This window comes from Corvus cornix, chromosome 1, assembly GCF_000738735.6.
Source record: "Corvus cornix cornix isolate S_Up_H32 chromosome 1, ASM73873v5, whole genome shotgun sequence".
NCBI lineage: Eukaryota > Metazoa > Chordata > Aves > Passeriformes > Corvidae > Corvus > Corvus cornix.
The window spans coordinates 34,804,017-34,826,203 of NC_046332.1; the positions used below are offsets into that span (position 1 = coordinate 34,804,017).

Sequence of the window (22,187 nt, forward strand, 5' to 3'; positions counted from 1 at the left end):
CCTTTTGTCTTTTGGTAAATACATAAAGTTTGTGCTCTGACTCATTCTGGGGATCAGCTTTCCTCCCCTGTGCTCTGCTCCACATCAAAGATGACTCCTGCTAACACTTACACTGAGAAACGAGCTGTGAAGCTTGAAGACACCATGTGTCTTTTATTGCCTTTTCTACTGACCTTGAAGCTCCTTCCTTGGTAAATGTCTGACATGAGGGCTGGGCCATCTGCTCTTCCTTCCCCAGGAAGCTGGCAATTTGAGTCAGTGAGAGAACAGAGAGGTATTTGGATAGGGAAAAGTCCCTGTATGCTTCTAGGTAGGAACAAGGCAAAAGGAGAGGAAGGAAACATCCTTCAGATGCTCAGACCACTTGGGAAGTGAGGGCTGGAGTGTGTTGCTTTTGGGGGTGAAGGCTGGAGGAAATGGACCAAGCTGTTCCTGAGGAAAGGTAAGGGGCAAGTGTAGAGTAGCAGCTCTTCCTTGCAAGGAGCATGTATCCAGTGGGATGTGCACCTCTTGTTCAGCAGGTGTAGCAGCAAGGGTACAGCCTGTGCCAGGCTTTGCCGAGGGTGAAAGGAATGTGAGCACACAAAGGCTCCCTGCAAAAAGGGAACAAACTACCCAGGGGAAGAAATGCAAGGCTGACTGACTACAGGAGCAAAAGCAAGAGAGCTTTTTCTGCCTCTCTTCCATCTTCTCATGGTCAAAATCTCCCTACTGAGCATGTGGGGAGCTCTGCCCAGAAGGTGTCATCCTGCTGACAGGGGCCTGTCACACAACAATACTTTTTGCTCTCTGTGTGCAGTCCTCTTGCACAAAGCACAGGAGATCTGAGTGTCCTGCTTTAATTTCAATGGTATGGCACAGATAGTCCTGCCTAATTTAAAATCTAGTCTTGATTTATGGATTTCTATGCATAGGGAATCAATCACAGACCCAGTATGCATTTTCAGGAGTTTTATTACCCTCAGAATTAAACATGCTGAGCTTTAGTCTTTTTGTACAAGCTTATAATTATAATCACATCAGCCTGCACCAAAGCTATCACTTACCGTAGTATGTGAATGAATTGTCTGCTGAATAAAATCACTCATGCTGGACCAAACACTTCATGTCAAGATGCTGTCAGGTATATGATGTAGAAGCTCTGGCAGTGTTTCATAGCTAGCTGCATCAAATCTCTGGTGTCTCACTTGGATCAGGTCTAACTCCTGGTGATAGAGTGGGTGTCTGTCCAGTTCATCACAAGGGAGTGCTTTAAGAGCCAATGATAACTGCAGTACCCTATTATGTGCTGCAGTAGAAAAAAACCTAGTTTCAAGTGTTATAATGTCTTAAAACCTTTTCTGTATTGCCTTCCTTATGCACAGTGCTTTAGGTGTGAGTAATGCTGTCTTTCCCTTCATTTCTTCTACATAAGCTATACATGCAGATTTATAATTTCCAGGCAGGCAACATTTCCTACTCCTTTTCCACTTGCCCCAAGGGTTCATCAAGTAGGATTTTATTTGCAAGATATAAAATCTTTTCAATAGGCACAGCACTTGGCAAATGCAGGCACAAGCCCAGGCCTTTTCACTTGGCCTCACGCTGGAGTCCTGCCCTATCCTGACTGAAGCAGCCCTGGTGTGGTTTTGGTGCACTGATTTGCTGGGCTAAAGCTCAGCTGGGCAACTCAGCAGCAGCTTGCAAAGCCCATACGGCTTCAGCTCTTACCTCCTGCCCCTTTGGCTGTGCCAGGAAGCCTCGCACAGGGAGCTCTGTGACCTTCACAGCAGAGCCCTGCCATGTTCTGCGACAGTGCTGTCACTGGCACCACACTTAGCAAGTGACTCCATCCACAGGTTACTTTGGTCACAGAACCACGGAATGGTTTGGGGTTGGAAGGGACTTTAAAGATCTTGTTCCAAACCCCTGCCATGGGCAGGGACACCTTCCACCAGACCAGGTTGTTCAGAGCCCCATCCAACCTGGCCTTGAGCACTTCCAGGGTCGGGACATCCACAGCTTCTCTGGGCAACCTGTGCCAGTGCCTCACCACCCTCACAGTGAAGAATATTTTCTGCGTATCTAACCTAAATTTCCCCTCTCCCAGTTGAAAAACATCATCATCTTATCAATTAAACGTTGTTAAAAATTGTGATGTCCAATTCTGCTCTTTTTCTGTCTCTTTCTTTGCTCTAACAAGATGTTCCTTTTTCCTCTGTTTATGTCTAGGGTTCAGGGACTGCAGGGCTCTAGGCTTGGACCTGTCAGAAGAAATCTTGCACCTCTTTCCACTGCCATCTGCTGTTGCAGGATCCTTAGACACCAGGAAGAATTTTTGCAGTGTGCTTGAGTATCTTGCTGGGGACAGCAAGAAGAGATGGTTTGCTGGTCAAGGTCTTTCAGTGATCTTCAGAGCAGTGCTCCATGTCCTTTCAAAGTCAGGCAAGCCTTTGAACCTGTGCCAGGATTTCAACTGTAAATGAGGAGGGGGAAAAAAAATAACCAAACCAACCAAGACTGACTTGGAAAAGTTTCTTTGTAGAGGGACTTTACCTGTGCAGACCTGCTGCACAGCCACGTGTAACTTTTTCCTGGGTCAGCCTGCTGGAATACCTGCAGCCCCAGCACATCCACACCCTTGGCAGGAGAGTCCGTATCCCATTTATACCCTGCTCAGCCACAGGAGAAGCTTGTTTGATGCCAAGTACTCTTCTCTCCCGCATCCATCAAAGGGAAATGCATTTGATTAGAAGGTGCAGAACTTAGGCTAGAGACTGAGAAACTCAGAAAGTTTACCTGTATGTTCTGTGATAGAGATCTATTACCGCAGGCCTGGTTCCTACGGTATATCACCGTGTCCCGCAGCTATAGGGAGGAGGAGGAGAAGAAGATCCAGCAGGCAGGAATTGTGCAGCAAGATTGATTTATTTAATTATTTTACAAACTCTTTTATAGACTTTTTTCTTCATAGTCTAATTGGACAAAGGACCAGCCACCCCTTGGGGGTGATTGGCCAAAATCCTAAAAACATCCATTATCAAAATATTTTCTACTATACCATAAACAAGACTTTCCAAGGTTGCGGGTGGCTTGGTTGTTTACATTCCCTGCTACCTCTTCTGTGAGAGAGAAAAGTCTCTCACGGACTTAGAAAAATAACAAGAAGATCCTCACTAACAGCATTTTTGTACCTACAGAGATCCATGCTAAAAATCATGGATAAGGAACAAGGTGGCAAGAGTAAATGCCTTAATTCCTGAGTTTCCTGAAATTTACGAGCAGGTACATAATTATTTTGTAGAAGATATATGAAGACATGCAGATTACAGCTCAAATTCTAAAGGTGTTTTTTTCATCCACCCCGAACGTGGTTTCTGTTGGCTGCCTTAGGAAGGTCCTGCCTGCTGGTCTGTGTGGGTGCCCCACTGAGGCACCTATTGTGGGACCGAGGGACTGTGAGGTTAGAGAAGCCTTTCAGTCACACAAGAAGCCCTTCTAGCCCTGACTCCAACAATGATCAACAACATATAGTGAGTAAAATGCACAGGAACAAGATCAGCACCAAATGATACATTCCCACAATGCTCCTTTAACTTGCAGCAACTTCTGCCTCTCAGGTTTCCTACAGCAGAAGTGGCGTCTTTATAACCTGAAAGCCCTTTAGACATCAGTATTGATACAACTTGTTCCTTGCATGCTGAGACATAAAACTCTTCTGAACATAGAGTGAGGCTTAACGAGGTGCTGTGGAAATTATATGAGGCCTCAAACATAGGAAGATAAAAATATCCACCTTGCAGCTGAGAATGAGTCAAGTAACCCCTCCCTGTCACCAGTCACAATGTAAATGGTGCATATTCATTTTATACCCCAAAAGAAAAAAAAAAGTCACAGCAGGTACTTTTAGGTTTGTTTCTGGTTCTACAAGTGTGTTGGTGCATCCCCTCTACCCCCTCAGGCCACACTGTAACCTTAAAAACACTCACAACAAAATGTCAGCATTTTCAGGCTGCTCAGATACTGTGCCACCAGATTCCCACATCCTTCTGCAGGGCCTGCCTTACAGCAGCAGATCCAAGATTTCTCTGTTCAATGATCCTAAATGCAGCTGTTTTGGATTGGGGATACGGAAGACGTTAAAGCAAGGAGAGGAAAGACACTGTCAGGAATCTGCCACTAGCAGTCTTTAATTTGAAAAAGCCTATAGGAAAACTGGGAGCTGCTACCAAGCTCTTGGCTCCCTTCACCCAACCCAAGGCTGTGACAGGATCCCAAATGGGCTCAGATAGAAGACACCATCAAATCTTTAATGAAAACTTGGCCCTTCTCCCCAGAGTCATCAGGCAAGAATCTGGAGTGGACGTGGATTCCAGTGCTGCTCTTGTGATGAAAAGACAACAGTGAACATTAAAACACTTCACCTACTTGTACTTTATTAAGTGAAATCTATTCAATACTCACACATTTACAAAAGTGTTTATTGCACATCCTAATTAATTTTCAATAAAATATAGTAAACTGCTGGTTCTGATTTCCAAAACTCCTCTTAGCAAGACATATGCCAACAGGTGTATACAATTTAACTTTTAACTAGCTCTTTTCTTTCACTGGCTCCTCCCCCAAAGTTTAAAAAGATATTTAAAAATAACACAGCATAGAAATGTATCTTTTTTAGTGTTTTGGCTTACTGGAAAAAGGGGTCCGTGCTTGGAAGAACAGCTCAGGAGACCAGACAGTTGGCCCTTCCAATACAACCCCTGAATGATTTCCACGTGAGAGGTGATTCTTGCCTTCTGAAGGGGAACAAGTTTCCAGGACTTTATCATTTAAAAATGAGGTCTTGGTGACACTTGCAGATACAGGAGTTGTTAGAATCCTAGCTCTATCCCCAGGGCTTAGTCTCTCATTTTGGATGAGATTTTCGTCATTTTCACTGTTCTTTCTGCTTTCAGGAGTAGGGTTCCTGCCAGTGTGCCCATAGGTGGATTGCAAGTCAGCAGCCCAGCTAACTGTTTTTAAATTTGAAGATGCAGTTGGTTTCAGCCTCTTCTTTGAAGATGGAGGGATCCACTCCTCAAAGCTGGCAGGCACGTGGGTGTTAAAGAACTGCTGTGAAATGGGGCTACCACTTTCTTTGTCTTCTCTGTTCCTTGGCCTCCCACGTTTCACTAACTTGCTGGTAAGCTGCTGCAGCAGAGTGTTCTGAAAGGAAGACCTAGATCGCTTGCATTTGGTATGGATTTTAGTAGGATTTTTAGGGGTGAAGATGGTGACAAAAGAACTTCTTTCCCTAAGAGGCCAGAGTTTCTGCAGAGGTTTTGTCATAGGGGTTGACTGTGAATAAGGAACAAAGTCCTGAGCACAAACTGAACTGCATTCTGAATCACAAAAGGAGTAAGCTACAGGTGTGCTGTGCTTGCTAAAAGCATGAGGGGATGTGTGTAGGGATGAGCTCAGTTTTGAACTGTTACAAGGAACACCTCCAGGAGAAAGTATCAATTCAGTTGTGACCTTCTCCGTCAAAGTATCTTCCTGTATTAAAGAATTACATGATTTATTTAAGAATTCCACAGGTTTTGCTACCTCTCTTACACTTGCATCAAAGAGATCAGCAGAAGCATTGTAGCTGCCTTCAGCGGAGATGATGTTCCACTGCAGCTCTTTCTTCCTCCCAACACTTTTGAAGGTATTATCTGACAGTTCTGTCAATGGTTTTAATTCTCTCTTATATTTCCTTCTTGCCTTGTTGGGAGTTGGTGGATCAGAGACCCAGGCCCCTGTAAGATCTGTTTTTTGGCTTGTTACAGAATAATTTTCTTTATTTTCACAACCGGCTAAACAGCTTTCATGTGCAGAATGCACACAGGTGGCTGTCTTGCTCTTATTTAAACAGGAGGTTTCTCCATGCAGCCTAATAAAAGACCAAGATGAATTTGCAGGGTCACTATTTGCTTCTTTGGACTGCACACATATGCTCTGAGAAACAGAAGGCTCTGGTGTAACTGGGAAGGATGCCCCACATTCCTTGAGCGTTGAAGATAAATCACTAGGGGAAGACTCACATTGTGACACATCACTCAGAGGGTCTGCATTTGACTGAAGACAAGCAAACACTGTGTTCTCTGAACTATTGCTCTCTGCTGGCAGCGAGAGCCTCCCTGAGACACTGGCAGCAGGCAAATCAGGCGGGGCTTGCCTGGGATGCGATTCGTTAGGATTTACACCCAACTTTCTGCTTTCAAGATGCACACATTTGCCTGCATCAAGGCCGGGTGATGCTACAACACTCCTGCCCTCCTCTATTCTGGCTAACAATTGATTCAGGCTTTCTGAGAATGGGAGTTCTTCCCAAAGCATAGAGTCCATCTGAGACACTCCAGCTACATTTACGTGATTAGGAGCTGAGGCATCTCTCTTGCAAACAAGGGAGTTGTGGGATTTTTCTGGGTAACAATAATTTATACTATTAATTTTTGGGTATATGTTTTTTATCTCAGATTCCAAGGGATGTTGTAACAACTTAGAAGTGTTTCCATGTGAACATTCGCTGCTTGAAGAGGATGCTCTCTCCAATTTATCAGTTGCAGAGGTACCGTCAGTCTGACTAAGCTGTGAACTCAATTCATTACCCTTCTCTTTATCCCCTTCCTTCACAGATGAGATGAGAAACTGTGAGTCCCAAAGAGTTTGATTGTTGAGGCTTACACTACCCAATTCTGCAGAGACAGGCCTCTCCTCTTGTTCATGCTGTTCACTCACCAGCTTTCCCACTTCCAGAGTGGGAAAGTCTTCCGCTGTTACCCAAGCAACAGATGAAGTCAGACTGAAGGACTGCTGCCAGCACCCTAAAAAACTTTCCCTGCCACTAGACTGAACAAAACAGGAGCTCCTGCTCAGGCTAGACAAGCTGCTGAGCTCACTGAGAGGTTCATCTATGGGAGTTGGTGATGCATCAGGTAAATATGAGCTGTTATTACAGCTACTGAATTTTGCCGACTGCAGGAGACGATCTAAGTAGCTGATAACAGTAAAGCCAGTAACAGCAGCATTTGGCAGGAAGATCTGGCAAGCTACAAGGTTTTTCATACTTCTATTAATTCTGGAACGCTTCTGCAGGATGCTGCTGGCAGCAGAATGCCCTCCATCTTCCCTTGTACAACCCTGGGGGGGGAAGAAAACAAAAAAACAACCAACTTAGAGAAAAAAAAAATTAACACGTCTTCTAAGTCAGGCGTAAATTTAGGACTCACTTTTTGTCAGGATCTGCAAGGAAGAGAATACAAAACAGTCTGTCACACAAGGCAGTCCCTGGGAAATAAGCCCTGGCAAGGGCTATAAAGGACATCACAGTGAGAGGTTCTTTGCTTGTTGCAATTACAGAGTTTTGGAGCTGGAAAAACAACCAAGAACTCTGAGAAAGGACTTCACAGAAAATTTCTTCCTCCCTTTAGGGCACTGGATGCTTCCGGGCTTCCTCTGGAGCAGTTCAGTGCAAATGGCTGGCAGCCTAAGGCCAGTGCTTCTCTTTCATCCAGGAGGCACTGGGCAGCACTTGAAGCAAAGCACTCTGGTACCAGCTACTTGACTTGGCAGCTCAGCTACCAAAGCCAGCACAGTACTTTCTGTGCACTACATCTGTGAAAGGGAAATAAGCTACAACTGTTATCTGCTCAGATTTTTTTTAGAGAGCAGTGTTTCAAAGGAGCTTCAACTGCAATTCTTTATAAAACCTGCTTCTCTCTACATAGAAATTACAGGTGAAAAATGATGTTAAATGGAGAGGGAATTAGCTAATATTTTAAGAAGCGGATAAACCCTTTCTCACCTACCCCTTAAGGTCTGGCAAAGCCAGAGTGGCCAAAAAGCAGATATAGTTATCTCCAACAACCCTCCTCCTCCCTGAGTCTTTGCAAGGGTTGAGGCTGAAGACTGTTAGCCAAGGACAACACCCTTCTAAGTAAGTCTTTAAAAAGTGTGTAATGCTGATTCTGAGGAGGGTACAACTGTATACACAGCTGAACACAACTATACAGAAATGTCTACAGCCAAGGGCTGAACAAAGAGTCTTTGAATGTATGTTCAGCCCTTGTGTGTGCAGGAGCAGCCACAAGGCTGGTGATATCTAGGATTAGTTATCCTTGTCAAGGCATCAGGCCCACAGACCTGGTCAAAGGTTCCAGGTAAGTAAAGTTAATCCATTAAGTCCTCCACGTTCCATTACTTAAGATGCTGTACATCAGGAAAAATCTCAGTTCAGATACAAACCTCATCGTACCTATGGGAGAGGCAAAACACCTGCCAGGTAGGGTTTAGTTCACAGATTTCATAATATGAAAGACTCACATAAGCACCACTTGAAGAGAACCTTGAAGACTGTTTGTATAGAAATATTGCTAAGAACTAATATTTAAAAGTGTGTTAAGCACATAAAAGAGCCACCAATGCAGATATTGAACAGCTGTACTTAAACAACATTTAAGAGCATTTTGAAAATGCTCTTTAATCCAGAAATATTAAAATGCTACAAGGGTTATGTGCTTCTCGTTACATTTCAGACTGGAGAGGAGGCTACACAGCATGGGAAAGGTAGGGCAGTGCTTGGAAAGAGAGTCTGTTTCTTGCTCCAACCATACATGGTTTTTTTACAGACTCCAAGCTGTTACTGACATGCACAGGAGCTGGCATTGCTCAGGCTCTCCGAAAAGCACCCTGACAATCTGTTAAGATGACTACTGCCATTCAAGATGATTTTTGGATATGACTCATTTAAAAAAACCCACAGGAGTCTTGGGGGAAAGAAGCAGAATCCTTCTCAGGTCCCAGCCTTAAATTTTCTCAAATTTCCAAAAAATGTTGTACATGAAGCTTTGATAGCTCAGTCTATACCCCTAACTGGCTATAAAAACTCACTAAAAGGCCATGATGTGGATTAAAAGTTACCTTCACTCCAAATATGAACCTTTTTCCAATGAAACAGATTTCCACTGCTTGAACTAACGCTCTTGTAGATGACTCTGTGTTTGTTTCTCCTGACAGCTGATTGAAGTCTTGAATATACCTTGAATAAAAACATACAGAAGTATTGGACCAACAGAGGAAGCCTTACATAGCATTTTAGCTGTAGTACAGTGCTAATGAGGACACATGTTAAGGAAAAGATTTTGTGGTAGCTTCAACTAAACATAGAATGAAAGCAGTAAACCATGAACCTATAAATTCAATTCTTTAGTTCACCTAATTTGTTAGTGAGATAAAGTAAACAAAACAACCACTCTGAACAGGTTTAATACACACACAACTTTCAGGCGTTCCCCACGTGGTTGTGATTTTTCTGCCAAACCCAGTGACTGTACAATGATGTCAATATGCTCCTATTCCTTACACATCCTTCCTGCCCAGGCCTTTACAGCACAGTAGTATCCACGTGAGACATGGAAATAACTGCTTTTCATGGCTGACAGCAGTACAGCAATGTAGGGCAGAAGGCCTGTCATGACCAGGTTATTAATGCTGCTAATATGGCATTAAAAACGATTCATCTTTGAGCCAGTGATAACACAAGGCATTGGAAAATTATAGACTAGAGAAAGAAGCAGGGAATCTATCTGAATATCCCATCCTGGCAGTTTCACATTTCAGAAAATCTGAAGCCTATAATGTGGGTGGTCAGGCTCTGAGGACTGACAGAACTTTCTCAGAAATCCCTTCTTTCTTCAGGAAAATTTGGTCATATTGAAAAAAATCACAAGGTGCATTCAAACTGTTAAAAAAGAAAACTCAGAGGCTCTATCTGGAAAAGCCAACTTACTTACACAAAGGAAATTCAATCATCTCCAAAAAAAAAAGGAGAAAGGATATGAGGAAGAAGCCAAACCAACCAACCAGTGAAGCTCACTTAACAGGTAGTAGCTGCCTTCAACAGACAAGTGGAGCATTTCTTCTACTACCTAGAAGTAATCCATCTCAAAGCATCAAGATTTCAAGAAGAAACAAATTTTGGCATTTTCTCAAGGTGAGGGGTACCAAGGAAATGCTGGAAGGAAGCACTTTAGCAGTTACTTCCCACTCATCTTCCAACCATCTAGGCTCATTTCAGTTTTTTAGGCTGAGTAAACAGCAGCAGCTATATGGTCAGACAATCTATTCCTTACCTCTGCAAGTTTTCTGCAGTGACCCCAAAGAATGGATCTAAGCAACTTCCAAAAACAGTGATGTCAAACAAATCATTAGTGTCAGCAATCTTTAGGGACAATCTGTATCTGTAGCTTGCATCTTTAGCTTCACCTGTGCAGCCACATTTTAGACAGTTGAAGCTGAAAAAAGACAGAAAAAGGACAAGAAACATTGAATACAAAGCTTCTGTTAAGCACTGCTGAGGTAAGAACTTATCTGCAGTCATAAGTATTACTACCATAATTACTACCAAATATTCCATAAAAAACTGTAAGATCTTTTTCTTATTCTTTATTCCTTGAGGCATTAATCTTACCAAAGGCTCAGAGCAAGATGTGTATATTATGACAATGCCTCTGGCTCCTTTTACTGATTTATTAAATGCTAGCCTGTTGTGAAATTGAAGGGACAGTGGGCTTTGAGAGATGGTTCGGGTGCAAGTTTGAATTCCCTGCACCCATTTTTTTCACGTTTCATTCTGGTTTGGGATTTTTCTTCCTGCAGCTTGAGTACAAATATCTAGGTTCAAGAAAATAATCAGGAAAAAGCACTGTTATCTTGTAGTTCAGCATTTGAAACAACAGATATCCTTGTTTTACAAAGTCAGCTCCTTCCATTTAGTGCTGACATTCATTGATTTACTGTTCTTCTGTGTGTCAGAGATTTCACCCACCACTGCAATTAAAAAGGAAAGCTCATGCATTTCTGGACATGCACTCACTGAAGAGTCATACAGGACTTCCAGGTGTGCCACACATGTAGAATGAGATGAAAAAAAATAAAATCAGGGTTTGATCTGGAGGGGCTTTCAGACAATGTCTTCCAACTTAGGAATAGCACTGAGGGACTGGGTGGACCGCAGGGGATGCACTTGGAAGCTCTAACACACATCATTTGTTCTGCTAAACCATTTATTGCTATTGCATAACACTGAACACAAGAGAACTCTCGATGCATAATGACCTCCAAGCTGCTCCTGGAATACAGAGATCTAAACAGGCATAAGTAACATAAGATCTGAAATTAACACTTATTTCTACAGTGGCTGCATTTTCACTGTTTTGTTTTGTGTTCAGCTAACAGAGATCCCAAGTGAATGGAAATCAGTAAATGATCCCCAAAACAGGACGTACCTCCTGGAATCCAGGATCAGCCTAGAAAAGCAGTTTTGACAGGCAGGATAGGTGAAGCAGGAATTCTGGATGGAAATCACAGAGGCAGCCAAGAGTCCCTGCACACTATTCATGTGCTCACCGCATCACCTGAAACGAGTAAGTCGAAATGGTTCAAAGAGTTCTCATTCCATGAGATGTTAATATTAACTGCTTTCAGTTGGGTTATTTTAACATTTTGAACAGCAGTCTTCAGGAAATGATGATCTCTGTTTGAAAATAGAAATTCTATTAATTAACTCTTTAAAAAGGAAAAAAAAAGGATGAAGTTATACAATAAGAAGGAAGTGTTCCTGCCATTTGCACACCATTGCAGACAGATCATGCAAATTCTCACTTGCATTTACGGAATCTTTATTAGAATTATTCTTGGGTGCAGCACTACAGCAAATTGCTTTCTGATTCTTTTCCTTAATTTAGAGTGAAGTCAACACGGGGTTAAAAACTGAAATGATTCTGCACTTGTAATTCTGCAAATGCTTCAACATCAATGACTTGCAAAGGATACTCAGAAAATCTCGAAGAAGGCTCACAATAGCAACTATATTCCTCTTATATCATGCTCTTTGAGCTAAAGAGGCGGCTCCAGGTGTTTACTGCTGATTTCAACAGAGGCTGTATGGATTTGACAAATAAATGATGAACTAAACATTTAAATAAATAGGAATGAATTAATTTTTATTCAGTATTACTTTCCTGCAGATTTATTTTGGCTTTATTATACTACACTGCCCAAAACATCAAGTTTTAGGAAACTTCCCCTATTTTAGATAGACAACTTTTTTCTCAGCAGATGTTAGAAACAAGTAGCCAACAATCATAGAATCCTAGAGTGGTCTGGGTTGGAAGGGACCTTAAATATCACCTAGTTCCAGCCCTCCTTCCATGGGCAGGGACACCTTCCCCTAGACCAAGCTGCTTGGAGCCTCAGCCAATACCTCAAATCACAGAGTTCCAACTTAAATGACCAAAATGTTCTCTACAGCTGAATTAAATGACTCCTTAAAAGTCCATACTTGCAAAAGCTCTTTTATCATGGTCATAGCTAAATATAAATCTCTCTTCACTATAAGCTGCAGAATAAATTCAGAATAGGAAGTGAATTCCATATCTTTATCCCAAAGCTCTCTCAAAGGGGCAAAAGACCAAACAGACAAAGGAGACTCAAGTCTCCTTTTTTTTTTTTTTTCAGGTTTTATAGGTTAAAACCGCCCCACACTCAGTAATCAACAATTACGTTTTGTTACACTTACAGGCTATTATTCCTTTGCCCTTTGGGACACCTTTCTCAGCATTTTGGTAAAAACAAGATCTGTAGCAGTGAGTACTAGAAAAATGTGAGTGACTAAATTCATTACTCTGAGTAGTTCATATGTTAAAAAAAAAATCCCAATATTTCCTACATCTGGAAAAGAGAGGTAGGGAAAGGGGAAAGCTTTTACAGAGGGCCAAACAAAATGAGAAAAAATCATGTCTTCAGAACACACATATTAAGAGAGACTCATTTGACTCAGTAAATTGAATGGTGCATGCCTTCAACTCTTGCCAAAAGGGAACTATTTTGTTCTAGTACAGTACAAGATAACAGTAAAAAGTACATGGAAAACACATCAATATATAGAAAAGGAGTAATAAAGTTAAGTCTGATTTTTTTATTGCCCAGAAAGGTGGGTTTGGAGAAACTAGCAGGTGCTTCACATTCCCACCTGTTTTCAACTCAGAACTCTAGAAACAAAGCTTACATAGTTTGTGTTATCCGCACTTTTAAAAGACATTAACAAAACAAAAAAAACCCAAAAGCACACCCCAGAAAACACAGAACACTGCAAGTATTCAACTGAAATATGGAAGATAAAGCACAGCATCTAAGTGCTCACACAGGTTCTGGCAAGAGCAAACAGACTCAAGATCTACACCTCTGCTTCTCTTTGGAAGAAACACAGAACTCGCTATCTGGCCGCAGACTGAAAGAGGACAGCACGAACAGATCTGTTTTACTTGAACTTTTTGTAATAAACAAAACAACCCAAACCTCAGCGCCCGGCCGGGGAATCGCACAGCCCTGGAGATGCGCTCGCTGCCTTTCAGCGGCCCGGCTGCCGGCGCCGTTCCTATCGGTGCCTGGTGCGCTCTGGTGATCCCGCTGCCTCGCTCTCCCTGACGAAAAGCAAAGCACGAGTCGTTAACACATCTCACACCCGAGTTTTCACCTCTGAGCCTCCCCGAGGCCGACAGCGAACGGCCGGGCCGATCCGGTCCGACTCACCCGGGCGCGGGCTGCGCTCGGTGCCCTCAGGCCGGGCCGGGGCAGCAGCGGGGGCTCGGCCGCCGGCGGCTCCGGCAGCCCGAGGGCCGAGCGGAAGGGCGGAAGTGCGGCTGCTGAGGGCCGCCGCGGGGGCGGGACGAGGCGGCGCTCAGCCAATCGCCAGGCAGCCCGGGGGAGCACCGCCCCGCTTGCCCAATCACAAAGCGAGCACGTCGGGCCGCGCCCCGCACGGAGCGGAGCGGCGACGCGGAGGGGTCACGTGCTTCGAGCAGCCAATCGCTGCCTCCCCGCGGGAGGCCGAGCGGCCGAAACACCTATGGAAGCCGCCTCAGCCAACGGCGAAGGCGCGCGCGAGCTGACCTCCGACCGGCAGCCAATCGGAAGGTGCCGCTGCTTAGGCCCCGCCCCTCCACGTGTGGGGCTGGCCCCGCCCCCAGGGTCCCGCCGCTGCCCGCGGGGCCGCGCGGGGCAGCCCCGGGCGGGGGAGCCGGGCTCGTATAAAGCGGCGGGGCCGGCGCCCCTTCTGCTCCTCCTCCTCCTGCTCCTCCTGCCCGCGGCGATGCTGCGGCTCCTCCTGCTTCTGCCGCTCCTCGGCGCGGCCGGCGCCCTGCCCTCACCGCTCCGCCGCCGCCGCAGCGCCTCGCTGCCCGTCGGTCCCTACCTGACGCGCTACCTGAGCCAGCAGGTGGGAGCCGGCTGGGGAAGGAGGGAGCTTCCCTGGGGAGTTGGGGGGTATTTTCCGCTGTCATTAGCCTCACTCGAGCCACAGGCGGGACAGGACTACCCGCAGGTTTTTAGAAAGACACTCAGTCCGTTTGGTAAAACGTTCCAAGCCTTGAGTGTTCCGGTTATCTGCAGCTGTTTAACCTGTCAGGTCGTCGGCTCTCTTTGGTGTCCGTGCACTGAATCCTGGCCCTGGAGTCCGTATTCCCGCACACGCTGCACGGCGTGTCAGCAGCGAGGGGCCGCGCTCCGCGGCTGCACCCTGACCGTGTTTGCAAACAGCAGCTGCGGGGCTTTTTTGTTCGTTTGTTTAATCACGGAGTGGTTTGGGCTGAGAGGGACCTTAAAGATCGTCTAGTTCCACCTTCCCCGCAGCCATGGGCAGGCACACTGTCCCCTGGATGGAACAGGGAACAGATTTCTGTTATACTAACTTGAGCTTTGTCATCCTGTCTTCTTCAACAATTCGTTGGTGAAATCCATGGCATGTGGATAGAATGGAGGGCTCTGCAGTGTTGTCTTTAAGTGTTGGTGTGATTTCCTTGCATATGACTTGAAACTCCCCATGTTCATGGGTTTTCATAAAAACAGTCAGTAATTCCTTTGGTGTGTTGGGGAGTGTCTGCATCATCGCTGTTCTGTACCTGGGTTTCTCAGGGGAGGCAATGGCTCTTTTTACTGGGAGGCATAGTAAGGGAGGAGGACGTTTTTCTAGTGTTCTCTTGGTTTGTTTAGAATCAGGCTTTTAGCATGCATCTGAATTTAATGCCCTGGTCTACATAGGGAGTGATGGGAAGAAGGTGTTTAGTTTACAGGCATAGAATTGTTTAGGTTGGAAAAGACTCTTCAGATCATCGAGTTCAACCTTTAACCCAGTACTGCCAAGTGCACCACTAAACAACGTTCCCAAGTGCCACGTCTACACCTCTTTTAAACACCTCTAGGGCTGTTGATTCGACCACTTCCTGAGCAGCCTGTTCCAATGCTTGATAACTGTCAGTGAATATATTTTTTTTTGTTAATATCCTATCTAAACGTCTCTTGGTGCAACTTGTGGTTGGGCATCTTGGATGATATGAGGATTTAATATCTTCTGTTTCAGCTTTGTACAAGGTGGAGTTATGATGGAGTGAGCAAAATGGGAAGATTATGCTGACAGAGAGAATAGCTGTAAAGAAAACAGATTACCCTTGTAAGATTATCCTGAATAGCTATGGAATAATTTTAGGGTCAGGGTCCCTGTCATTTGAGGTGAGAGATTGGGAAGGATTTTAGTGAGAAATCCATCCACTGAGATTACAATCTTCTGCAGATAGTGTTACTGGTTTGGAAATGCTCCTGTTCCAGGGGTCTCCCTACATAAATAATGAAATTCCTGCGTCTTGAAAACATCTCTGCCTAATGTTCACTCGGGTAATGATTTGTGATTTGTGTCCCTGCGTCAACTCCTTTAACAGCTCTGGAGCTTGTTTTGTGAGCATAGTGCAGATACTTTCCACAGTGTGTGGCCAGCATTGGCCAGGATATTGCTCCTGCAGTAGTGGTGTAATTAACCCTAATTGTTGTGGTACACTGGTTGTTACACATTGTTATCATAGTATCAGTGATACTAATTCTGTGCTGTGGTCTGAACCACCCTTTGTCAACATCTGTTGCACCTCTGTCGTCATCTCCTCCCGGGGCTGTAGTGTCGCCTGGCTTTCCTCCTCAGCTCTGGCACAGACAGCCCAGGTGCCATCCAGCTGCCAGCAAAGCAGCAGAGCTGCTGTGTGGTTGAGATCTGTGGATTTTGGGATGTAGATAGGTGTTGAGAGAAGGAAGAGTCACAGTAACATCCTATTGTAAATACTGATGCCACATCTTGTTCTCTTCTGTCTCTTATATGTTCTCTTCCTCTCATACATACAAAGAAAAATCACATTGGCTGAGAGTGGCTGCTCCAGGAAAGAGGGAGCCCATTCACAGGCCTTGAAATCCTTGCTTTCCTTATCCAAAGACTTACTAATATTGTTGAAGAGAGTGTGAGAGGTGTGTTCATCAAAGATTTGAATGCTGCTGCCTGGCACTTGAAAGATAGAGGTAGCATGGGAGGTCTAATCACACAGAGAACATAGGACATGCTATCAGTAGCACAGTGTGTAGAACTGATAGCATTCAGCCCTCATGAAACATGCACTCAGTGCTGTTGTCTGGCAATTTGTAATTGCATTGTTATTCTGTAGTGCAACATAAAAACGATGATTAACATGTTAAATATGGGCAGCGATACTTTGCCACCTCTCAAGATTGTTGAAGTTTAATTACTTACATTATATTTACTTATGACATGGATTATCTGCTTGTGTTCCTTGCAGCCAAGACTTTCTTCTTAGCTAAGGTTCCTGTTTTCTTGTTTCTCTCTTATGGTTTTCATCATAAGCTGAAATAATTTATATAAAAGCATTCAATATAAAAAAATACTTTATAATATGGCAAAATATTATGCTGTCAGAAAGGAAACAGTTTTACACCTGTTAATATTAAAAATCTCTTTAAATAGAGCCTTTAATATTTATTGGTTGTACAGAAGAAAACTTTGAAAGTGTAAATAGATTCCTTATGTGATTTGTTGCCTAAAAAGTTACTTCTTGATCACTGTGGATAATTTATTACTGCTGCACATTGGAACATCTAGGCATGACAATCTATAGATATGTAACATTGTTTGAGGGTTTTAGTGTCAGCTTTTACTGTGAATCAGCAACATTTAAGTCTGTTTTCATAAAAATGGAGAAATAACAGGGTCAGAGTTCAGTGCAATGCTCGTTTGCATTAAACTTCCTCCTGTTTACCATTTTAAGTGTCAGACATCCACGATGATGGGGCTAAAGTCTAGAATATTGAGAAATCAGTCAAGCAATGCCTGTGTCAGTGTGACTAGCATCTTAGCTTGTTTGCTGACCTGTCTGTGGATTTAATGACTATTATTTCGTCTTGGAGGTGTGATTTTTTTTTTTTTTCCTCTCCCTTCAAAAGTAACTGATGTCTTTCAGCTCTCTACCCTTCTTATGCATGAGTGAAATTACCACAGTGAAAAGGTACCTCATTCAGACCGAGAAGAGTAGATGGCCCTTGAAGCAAAACTGTCATCAGCCACATCTTTACATCAACAAATTTTATCTATTTAGGGGATGATTTTTAGGGGTCTCCTTTATAGTTTTTCTGATGTACTAATGTGACTTTTGTAGGCAAGTCCACAGTAATTTGCTTGCCTGCTAAGTGGTTTGTTGTGATTTGTGTGTTAAATTAATCCATCCAAAATGGAACTTTACAGAGAGAATGATGTGGAGAATGTATAGAGCTGTATCAGGATCACCACTGTTGGGATGGCTTCTTTGTAAGCAGCTGTGTCTGTGACCACAGTGCAAATTCATTGGAATGACTTGGTGAGGCATCCAAGATCCATCTAGTTCTCTTTATCTAAGTAGAAATAATCTTACAGCATACTGGGGAGAGTCTGGAGTCAGTCAGTTCTGACCTTTGGGGAGCCTTGTCTTGTACCTCTGTATCTCTGTCATTGGCACACGAACCAGTGTTACAAAAACCGTAGCCTGAGAACTTGTTGTGCTTTATGTGCAGTACTGCTGAGAGCATGATGTCTTAAAATTCCTGATATTTGAAAGCTTCTCAGTGATAAACTGTTGTCTTAGAGAGTGGATGTGGTGTCTCTTCACTCAGTTTGATAATTGCTGGCTGTGTGAGGGTCAATGTGCTGGTGAACCCTTCACTTGTGAACTGCTATGAATTTGTCTAAGAACCAATGTAATAAGTACAAATCAATTTTTGTTCGGCAACTTACTGAGCCTGGTCCTTCAATCAGCTTGTCTTTTGATTTAATACATGTCAATTGTGTCACCCCTTCCAAAAGAAGGATTCTGATTGCATTTAATAACTTTCTATGTTTCACACCTCTGTAATTATTTCATAGTAAATTCACATGCAAGTGTTCGTGCTCTGAAATGCATCCACACTTCGTATTGTGTGTACATAAAAGGAAGATATGTTGAAGCTTCAAAGTGATGAAGTTTAAAAAGTAATGCAATTTGATCATTTCTGGCTTTATCAGGATTCTTTAATACCCTATTTTGTATTACAGACTGAAATTCTGAAGTATAGAAAATAAAAGCCCTGATTGAAAATGTAAAAATTAGAATGTAAGTTTCAAGCCAGAAAAGAATTTGAGAAGAACTGCAAAGAGGAAGTGAGAACATATATATTTTTTAGATATGATTCTCTCTGTTTTACAGAAAAGATCTATGAAAGAGGAAGCAAGCGAATACAAGAATGTAATGCTTTAATTGTAAATCAGTACTACATCAAAAACCTATCTGACTTCTGTCAGCTTACTTCATGAATGTGCAGAGTAGAGAAAAGTGTGGTGAAGAGCTTGGCTCACATTTTTATGACAATGTTGTCCTAATTTATCAAATTAGTCAAAACTAAGGGTGCAGTTTTGCTCTTAAATGCTGCATCTCTTGAGCTCACAAGAAGGAAGTTTCGTTTGTGGAGCAAGGTATCTTTAATCCAATTCCGCATTTTTCAGTATTTTAAATTTTTACTGTTGTATGTAAATGAGCGTCACTAAAAACCTGTATACAACAGTCACATATGGAGGTCTTTTAAACCTAATGAAGTAGTTTTCAATCATGAGTCTAAAACTGGCTTAGGAAGACAGAGATGGATTGAGGTTATAATTTTTAATTGTGGTTAGCATCTCATTTAGCATCTTATTGTGACTCAAGTTGGTGTCTCAGAATAGTAACAGATGTTGGGAATGGTTAAGATGGGTTGTTTTTGATGCATAATATAATAGCACTCTTGGCTTCTGGTGAAGGAAAAAACAAAGTACTTTTTACAGAGCCCCTTGGTACCAATTAAAAGTTACCGGTGTTTAGAGAAGTGATGCTGATGTTTGTCTCTGAGGTGAATTACTTGGAATATGTTTTACTCATCAAGTAGTACAGGAATACTTGGCAGCTCTTACTCTGTGATTTCATAGCATGATTTAAAATGGGAACTGTAAGCTATAAACCAGGTCCACACGCAGGAACAATAGCTCTTTTTCAGTGGACAGGAAAACGGGGAAGTACTTGTTAAAGCTTGTCAGTGAATTTTTATTTTTATGCACTACTTATCTGCGAGGTCACAATGCAGACATCAGCTTCTCAAATTAAGCAGGAAACAATTTCCTCACAACTTGCAACCTCTTCCTTCAAGTGAGCAGTTAATACTAGTGACTCAAAAAACATCACAGATCACTACTACTCCCTCACTGAAAGTGAGCATTTCATATCTCACTAGCTTTAATCATTAAAAGCTGTAATAGGCCACTGACAGATTTCTGATAGACTGTCTAGGTTAATAAAAGTCTAAAGAACAAAACATTGAGCAGAACTGCATATGGTTGAAGTAGCAAGCTGATCACAAGCCAGATGTGCATGAGAACTCCGTTAACTTCATTGAATTTGACTTGTACCATGAGCTTCTACAAGTTGAGGCAAAGTCTTAGAGCTGATTTTTTTTGTTTGGTTTTTTTTTTGTGGAGGGGATTGGGTGGGGAGATATGGAGGAAAATGAAGTTCAAAATGAAATTTTATGCTGATGAGTTCTGTATCTATTTCTTCATCTGACTTTGAGGAGATCAAGACCAGCCATCAGCGTAAGAAGTTGTTGTAGATTGTGCAGATAATTTGTGGCATTTTGCCAAGTTGGTGAGAGACCAGAAGTCAAACTTGATCATTTTATTTTAAGCTTTCAAAAACGGAATACCTTAATTTATTTCATCCATCCTGTCATATTTGGATTGTGTATCTAAAGCAGTGAAGATTGTAAGAAATTTGGTGGGGTAAACCGGGCTGTACTGGGCCATCTTACTAATACTTGCAAAATGGTTAATTTCTTTGTTTGTTAATTCAGAGAATTAAACAAAGACAGAAGAATGGGAATTGTGTTTCTTTTAAGCACAGTGGTGTAATGGGATAATTTTCTTTTTTTTATTTAAAATTTCTATTTGCTGTCTCCTATGCTTTAGTTCAGCTCTAGCACGCATGTAGTATGTTCTGACACTCAGAGCTGTTTTAGTGCTACTGTCAGCTGTGCTGTGTGTGGTTGTTGTTCTCTAAACACACAGAGCAAAGAACAAAACTTCTGATCCTCGTGGGTTGTTGTTTCTAACTTTAAATTGATGTAACAGCTTTTTCCATTATTTGTGCCCGCAGCCAAGACACAGTTTATATACAAGTTCACCTTTGTGTCAGGCTTAAAGCCAAAGTGATTATGTGAAGATTAGCTGGAAAAGGTGCTTGTAGAGTGAAATTTGAGATGCGTCTCTTTCCTGAAGAGGAGATGGCTCACTGAAAAGCCTACCTGCATGGGATAGCAGGGAGCTGTGATACTGTGTGATGTCCTTTCCCTCTGATTACTGATATGGACACATTTGGTGGTACAGGGAGCCACAGATGATATTTCCCTGAATGCTGCTGATTTCCCCATCACCCTGTCTACCAATATCTTGCAGCCCTGCAAGCAGAAGTTGTTCCTTGGTGTTGCAAGCTTGCCAAAGTAGCAGTTGCTGTGGTATTTTTGCTATTGCATCAGGGCTGTAGAAGTAATTGCTGCTTTGATGCTTTGTGTTCTGAAGTTTTCTCTCCCGCCACCTCGATGCTCATCAAATTTGGTGGCTGTTAAATACATGATCCACAGTGGCACATGTAAAATACTTAGCCTTTCAATACTGATAAACTGCCATCCCTGCTCTGAGCTGTGTCATTTTGTCTGTGCTCTGCCTAATTAGAAGATTATCTGGATAGATGACAGGACAGCTTTCCTGTTTGCTGTCACTGTTCATCTCTACTTCCTTGGATCCTCTGTCTTTTGTAGGATTAGCAATAAAAAATAAAATACAAGTAATAGTGGTTGAACTAAGGCTGCGAGAATGATAAAGCAAATTTAATTGTAGTTCTGAAAACCTGGCAAATAAAACAATGTGCAACCTGAATTAAACCTTTTAAAAATATTTAGCAAAGTAGACAGTTCTAGACCTTTTTGGGGTAGGGGTAGATCTGGTTTAAATATTTAATTTGACTAAATAAAAATATTCTCTTGGATCTGAAATGCTTTTATTCCCATTGTCTTTGTTTAAAAAGAAGAGTTGAAGTCTTTCAAATGAAAACTCTGTTCATCAGAGAAGATGAAACTTCGCAAATTCTTTTGCTTAAACAATTAGTCCTACACAGAACTTTAGTTCACTCCTAAAACAACCTGGCATGTTTTTATGCTGTTTAATCTGTGACATATTGACATTTCACATCCAATTTTTTCCTCTCCTCTGAAGTTAATCCTCTGAATGTGATGGATTTGTAATTCAATCTGGCAGGCACATGGAAAAAATAAGTGGCCTTTGCCTGTTAGGGGTCTGAGAGACCTTGCACAAGGGTAACTTTGCTCTTGCTGATTTAGTGCATCTGTGTGCTTTTTTCAGCCTTGTGAAATCACACCTCATGAAGTACAGCTCTGAGCTGGTTGTTCCCTATGCTTTGCCCCATCCCTTGTCCTGAGGAAGAATTTCACCAGGAAAATAATGCCTTGGATGAAAACAGCAGTGGTGTGAACATTTGGGGTGTTTATTGCCGTATTGTTATGGAGTTATGTAGCTGGTGGAGTCTGAGCAGCATGGGCCTCTTCATTTCTCTGAGAGGAACTGGGTGGCAGGAGAATGGAGACTGTGGTTTAAGGAGTGTCAGCAGTAAAGCAGATTGAATAGATTCTTGCCTTGGTCAACCATTCTCCCCCTTGTGCTGGAGCTTTGTGGCTCTCAAGTCCGGGACAGAAAA

At 42.7% G+C, this 22,187-nt stretch overlaps 2 protein-coding genes across 2 annotated transcripts in view; one reads left to right on the plus strand and one right to left on the minus strand.

Moving 5' to 3' along the window:
- Positions 1–4,393: 4,393 nt before the first annotated feature.
- On the minus strand, positions 4,394–13,684 carry DDIAS (DNA damage induced apoptosis suppressor). The gene is made up of 6 exons (XM_039562804.1): positions 13,594–13,684; positions 13,360–13,484; positions 11,289–11,417; positions 10,134–10,295; positions 8,923–9,040; positions 4,394–7,143 (listed from the first exon to the last, which is right to left on the minus strand). The coding sequence occupies exons 3-6, from the start codon at positions 11,399–11,401 to the stop codon at positions 4,654–4,656; spliced, it is 2,883 nt and encodes a 960-aa protein (XP_039418738.1). The 5' UTR covers positions 11,402–11,417; positions 13,360–13,484; positions 13,594–13,684; the 3' UTR covers positions 4,394–4,653.
- A 380-nt stretch (positions 13,685–14,064) lies between these two features.
- LOC104690347 (prolylcarboxypeptidase) overlaps positions 14,065–22,187 on the plus strand; it is a 30,252-nt gene continuing 22,129 nt past the window's right edge. Inside the window, exon 1 of the mRNA XM_019286760.3 lies at positions 14,065–14,278. Coding sequence (XP_019142305.3) covers positions 14,153–14,278 — 126 coding nt within the window. The 5' untranslated portion in view covers positions 14,065–14,152. The remainder of the gene's footprint in view (positions 14,279–22,187) is intronic.

Excerpts from the sequence above, each read along its gene's own strand:
- DDIAS (XM_039562804.1), bottom strand. The coding sequence starts at position 11,401 with ATGAATAGTGTGCAGGGACTCTTGGCTGCCTCTGTGATTTCCATCCAG. Across the intron at positions 9,041-10,133 it reads ACTGCAGAAAACTTGCAGAG|GTATATTCAAGACTTCAATC; the intron begins GTAAGGAATAGA and ends TTTTTATTCAAG. Across the intron at positions 7,144-8,922 it reads GGTTCATATTTGGAGTGAAG|GGTTGTACAAGGGAAGATGG; the intron begins GTAACTTTTAAT and ends TTCCCCCCCCAG.